The sequence below is a fragment of the Cibotium barometz genome, chromosome 30, assembly GCF_041138505.1.
Source record: "Cibotium barometz isolate CiBa-2024 chromosome 30, ASM4113850v1, whole genome shotgun sequence".
NCBI classification, from domain to species: domain Eukaryota; kingdom Viridiplantae; phylum Streptophyta; class Polypodiopsida; order Cyatheales; family Cibotiaceae; genus Cibotium; species Cibotium barometz.
The window spans coordinates 52,036,407-52,042,330 of record NC_141075.1 but is presented as its reverse complement, the minus strand read 5'-3'; the positions used below and the strand labels follow the sequence as shown (position 1 = coordinate 52,042,330).

At 42.7% G+C, this 5,924-nt stretch overlaps 1 protein-coding gene across 4 annotated transcripts; it reads left to right on the top strand.

Annotated features, from left to right (window-relative positions):
- Nucleotides 1-553: 553 nt before the first annotated feature.
- Nucleotides 554-2,999, top strand: LOC147621633 (uncharacterized). 4 transcript variants are annotated; one of them, XM_086824597.1, is made up of 5 exons: nucleotides 554-807; nucleotides 1,150-1,429; nucleotides 1,546-1,909; nucleotides 2,017-2,525; nucleotides 2,712-2,999. In XM_086824597.1, the coding sequence occupies exons 1-4, from the start codon at nucleotides 620-622 to the stop codon at nucleotides 2,508-2,510; spliced, it is 1,326 nt and encodes a 441-aa protein (XP_086680723.1). In that variant the 5' UTR covers nucleotides 554-619; the 3' UTR covers nucleotides 2,511-2,525; nucleotides 2,712-2,999. The 4 variants fall into 4 exon arrangements, with proteins under 4 accessions (XP_086680723.1, XP_086680724.1, XP_086680725.1 ...); XM_086824598.1 differs by having other exon boundaries at nucleotides 554-798; nucleotides 2,017-2,999; XM_086824599.1 differs by having other exon boundaries at nucleotides 1,150-1,408; nucleotides 2,017-2,999.
- The last annotated feature ends 2,925 nt before the right edge of the window (nucleotides 3,000-5,924 follow it).

Genomic DNA, 5,924 nt, shown 5'->3' with positions numbered 1-5,924 from the left:
AGAGAGAGAGAGAGAGAGAGAGAGAGAGAGTGCAGAGAGACATTCCCTAAACCGGTTACTACACATGCCATAATCTCTATTGAGAGAGAGTCAGTACTTTACCAAGGAACTTGTAAATCAAATAATCAAGCTAGGTATCCTTACAAGGATAACCACATCCAAGTCATGGAGCTAACATCTATATTGATATCAAACGAATATACTTAACCAAAACACAACATTTACTTAAAGACCATCCAACAATTAAAGTTTTAATCACTATATAGAGAAAACTCTCTTTTAATCTAAAAAATATCTATACCATTGGAAATCTTCATATGAGAACAAAACTAGCATCTCAAGGGTATTGAGCAGCACTAAGCTAGTGGAAAGTTAAAAAATAAATAAAGAAAAAATGCGCAGGACGCCAAGTTGGGAAAAAGCAAGCACCAAAAGCATCCCCCTTAAAATATATATATATATATATATATATATATATGATATAATATTATATATATATATATATATAGGGCTACTCTTTGAGAAATCCTATTTTGAGGGCTACTATTTTAAAAACAGCGGCAGTCTGGAGAGTTGACAGAGCGCACAGAGTTGTAGCGAATGATCTCTTTGTTTTTCAATGTCGTTGCGTTTGAGTTTGTCTGCTGGTCCGTTTTTCAGGGATGATTGGGTGCCCGAGGAGCATCTTATACGCAAGGAAGGCAAACGGATGCATGACATTGAAGATTTCAAGAAAATATGGCCTTTCACGAGTGACGGGAGGATTTCATCTCCATTCATGCCTGTGCCTGAGTGCGTGTATGTATGGTAATCAACAAAGCTTGCTGTGTGTGTGTGTGTGTGTGTGTGAGAGAGAGAGAGAGAGAGAGAGAGAGAGAGAGAGAGGGGGGGCAGGGGTGGGATCTTGGGGGTTGGGTTACCCCATTTCGTTGCATGCAGGCCCCCCCGCTACCAAGGGGTATGGGGGACCTGCGTGATGGGCTATTAGCTCAGCGGTAGAGCATGCCCCTGAGATTTTCAGGTCCCCACCTCTAGCCTCTTTCATATGGACGGGGGAACTTGGAACATTTGTCTCTTGTAATCTATTGGATGACTACTGAAGTTATAAACTGCACTTTTTTATGTGATGAGTTTGTGCATTTCATCCAGGTCTAGTTCCAGCATGCCTGACTGCTATGAAGAGAGTACACTTTTTCAAAATCAGCACACGTTTGATGGAACAAAGATTATGGCATTGAGCTCTAGCAGTGGCCGTGCTTCTGCATTTGCATTGAGCCCTCCTGTGAAACGATCCGACCTGGGGGATTTCAATGACATTCTACTGGAGCTTGTCGGCCAAGTGGAACAGTTGGACCAGCCATGGGACGGATCTCACATTGTTGCATTTGCATCCTCAGGACATGCCCTGGTGGGTGCACTTGATGTGAATGTATGTTACCCCCCCCCCAACTACCACAGCCACCGTCACACACACACACTCTTCAAATTTCCAGATTGTAAACAAAAGGAAGTTCTTTGCTGTTCTGATGGTATTTCTTGTGGTAGGCACGGATATGTGCAGAAGTTGAGGCAGGCCAGTACCAGTCTGCATGGAAGAGGGGAATCCATATCCTTGCACGGAATAAGGAGCCGGTTTGTCCGGGCATCTCTTTGGAGAACCAACACACTCCACCAGTGAAGGCAAAAAGGGATGGCTCCAAGCTCTTTCCGGTCAAACCAACTCCACCATCAATGAAGTTTCATGAACCGGATCTTCTCTTTGGAGCAGTTACAGTAGGTGCAGATTGCTATGGTGATGTTTGGCCAGAGCGTCGCATTGAACATCCAAATAAGCAATGGTGGTATGTGCCCACATGTGAGGTGCCAGACGTAGAGTCTGACAAGCTAATCTATTGCCTCCAGTACCCAGGTAAACCATGCCCTTGTTTGTGCGTAAAACTATCATTTCAGTGTTTAACAGTAGGTATGGAATGTAAAGCCCTCTTTTCTAAGCATTTTCCTAGATCCTAAATGTAGGTGTTGTTCGTGAAGTTGAGTTTCTTGCAAAATATGGAGTAGTACAGAGCACGAAGGCAGCACTTATGACAGTGATTATGAATCAACAGTGCTTGGTTCCTGATCGAATGTCAATGAGTGTGGGGGATGTGATTGGAGCCAACGAATATCTCCTGAAATTTAGAGCTAGTACCACATGTGGCAGCTCAGGTGGACCAGTTGCATCATTTGATGAGCCTCTAAAGTTGTATGGTGTTCATATCCGTGGGAACTTTGATGATCGTTTGACTTCAAGCGCTGAATCCAATTTTAACATAGCTACTAGTGTCAATCATCCCTTGTGGGTATTGAATTATGTCAAGGATGTGTTACCCATTCTCTCGCACGTAAGAAGCTGGCCATTTGACTACATGCTGGGGGCTCTCATGGAATATTTGAATCATCATGAGAAGTTGATTCGAGACCACCACTTATGGCACATTGTGGAGAAGTTTCATAGCTGCCAGAATGGATGACATATAGGCTCCAGGGTGGGTATTACTTTTTGCTTACAGACCAGGGTTCTTCGATTTATATGCAGATCTTTTATATTGTCTTGCTTTTAAATTCTCCTTACATAGGAAGGAATGTGAACACAGAGTTAATGAGTTTAAGCTCTGCTTCAATGCCACCACCAGGACAATGGTCACATTTGCTTTTATCATCTTGTTTTGCAGGCCTTTACTAGAAAGATTTAATGTTCACAGACACTGCTGAACAGTACGTCCATTGGACAGTTAGGATGCACACTAGTACCCCAGCAAAAAAAAAAAAAAGGCCCAGAAAAAGAACTCATGGGCACTATTTTTGATGCACTTAAGTCTTTTACGTTGTATTTATGAATCAATCTCACATGCTACTTATCACTATAGTTTTATAGTTCATTAACATCGCACAACAAACATGTGTCCTATCATCGAATATTTTTCCTGTATTGATGTGACAATGAGATGTCTTTTTAAAAATGTACGTCTTTTTTGTATTGAGCATTGTATGTAGCATGCAATCTTGATTGTTGCCTTTGGCTCTCTATGTGCATAGATTGTTACATTTGATTGGTTTTTGATGACTTATGTGTTTTCACTACCAAAAAATGTGTGTGTGTGTGAGATAAACATATACATATACATGCATACATACGTTCGTTACCGTTTTCCATTTGTCTCAGCTGCTCAAACGAGCAAGTTGTCCAAATGAAGCATTTCATGAGAACCCTAGGAATTTCGTGGAAGCTGAAGATGCATTTGAAGTATGTTTCCATTCCACGATAATGACTTGCATTTGCCCAGAAGGTCCAGAATCCAGACATGGTTGGATTGTGAGCACCAAATGTGCCATAGAGCACCTCATTCCCCTGGGCTCTTTGTCTACATCATTCTGTTGATCCCTCTGATGGCCTTTGGTGTCTTCTTTGATCACCTCGATTTGGTTTGTTGGAAACCTGTGCACCTGTGCACCTCCTGTATGTACCATTGGGTGAGAGAGGGCCAGTGTTGTGGGTGTGCCCGCCCATTGTGAGGTTTACTGCCAGGTTGGGCCTCCGCAGCAGTTGTGGTGCAGTCTTCTCGCCTCTGATTGGAGTTGCCCTCCACTTGTGATTGGAGCTGTGCAGTTCAACAGTTGTTTTTAGGCAGATCTTGTCTTTGTTGTTCATCTTCTCCTCTCTTTTGGCTATTTCAATTTTCTGTTATTTTCCGTTGCACATCTTGACATGGTATCAGAGCTCGAGTGTGATACCTTTGAGATAGAGAGAGAGATCTTGGTGGACAGATTTTCACGGTGCTGATTGGAGGAAGTTTCGGGATGTTCCGGACTTGGAGGAGCAGGTAGAAGGTGGCTGTCATTGCTAGAAGCAACCTTGTAGTTGGTTGCAGCCTTTTCTTCATCTTTTTCCCACCGTCCCCTTCACACTACGTGACTTCGTGACATGGTAGAAGGGAAGGGGTCATCTTCAGGAGCTACCCAGAAGTTCGACGTTCCCCAAGTCGATGGGAACAACTATGGCATCTAGAAGGTGATGATGGAGTTAGTCTTGGAGTCTTATGACTTGTGACTTCATCACGATTGGTGTTCCACGGCCAGATATGGACTAGGAGGGGATTTCACTGCTTGTACAACAAGAACGAGAAGCAAAAGCAGTTGTGGGATCGTGTTAATGCCCGTGTTCGTTCCTTTATCTTCCTCAATTGCACCCCACAAGTGATCTACCACATCAAGCATAGTGAGGGATATGCGAGCATCTGTCCTCACTGTACAATCGAGTCTCTCTGATGAAGCGGGTTTCCTTGGAAGCCATGATGGGGGTGTTGGCGATGCATGAACACATCAACAAGCTGCAGGCACTTCAGCAGGAGGTCCTTCAGGTGGGAAAGGAGGTCTCTCTTTGGAGGACATGGCTATCACACTGCTCTCTCATTTGTCTTCCAAGTATTCAGCCTTTTATTCTTTGTTGATTAGAGGCGGTGAAGGCCAAGAGGCAGGTCCATTGTGGCCGGAAAGGTTACTATTCGCGAAAACGCCCTCAGTAGAGTGCCAAGTCCTTAGCAACAGCTGTCAAAACTGCAGCATTTGTGCAGTTGGGAGATGCTTGACATTGGTGGTGCTTCATCTTTGAGCAAGGAGGTCATCATGAACGATACTCGAGAATGGATTCTCGACAGTTCTACTTCCCGCCACATAACCCCTTCCTAAGATTTGCTACAGGATCTCACAAGACATCCAAGTGATATCTTTATCGGTAATAAATCCACCATACCGATCCATAGTGAGGGTAGGATGGAGATAGTCTTGATGGGCAGAGGGGGGAAACATTCCTCTCGAGTTCTGTATATTTCATCTCTGGGTTTTCATCTCTTGTCAGTGCAGGAGGTGCGCAAGATTGGCAAGCGGGTTGAGTTCGATGATCATTCTGTTGCTATCCGAGACATCACCATAAGTCAAGTCGTATGGAGTGGTAGAGTGGACCATGGTATCTACAAACTCTCTGATGTATCTTCCCTTACAGGTATTTCTATCAGTGATTTGTGGCACTATCGATATGGTCACTTGAATGTGAATGCGTTGCCTCAAGCTTTTTAGGGCTGGATGGTGATTGGCTTGCCCACTTTTTATCTTCCTCTTGCTTTTGTTTTCCTTGACTACCTCTCTTCCTTGAAATCTCACGTTGCCTACATGGATCCTCTCTATAGCATTATTAAAGCTACAAGACGATGACATTTTGTGAGTCTACATCTGCTAATGTGGTTTGGGATTCCTTCTCTATCAACATCTACAAGATGAATAGCTCCACTATTTGAGATGTTAGGATAAAAAGTGGTCCATGATATTGCTTCTTCAGTCCACCTTCATGTTGCTTTATTATTAAAGCTACAAGTAGATGACATTTTGTGAGTCTACATCTGCTAATGTGGTTTGGAATTCCTTCTCTATCAACATCTGTAAGATGAAAAGCTCCACTATTTGTGATGTTAGGATAAAAAGTGGTCCATGATATTGCTTCTTCAGACTACCTTTATGTTGCTTTAGTATGTACACCAATACCGGTCTTGTGTGTCAAAGAATTGTTTGCTTCTTTTAGCGCATGTATCATTGCTCTATAACTTTGAGCCTTAATTGACCAATACATACATGCGAGATGAAAATCCACATTCATCCATTCTAGCTATTGGGCAACACAGAGAATGGAAATCAAGAATTCAATTGGGAGGATTGCATGTATGTCATATACTATATTGAAAGGTGTCATACAAATAGCTATTTTGTAAGCAACCATATATGCCAATAGTGCTTAATGTACCTTCTAATTTCAATATATTCTAGAGTTAGTAACAAAAGTTGTAGGCACTGTGCAAAAAATATTGTTGGTACTTTCTACTTGACCATTTTCATGT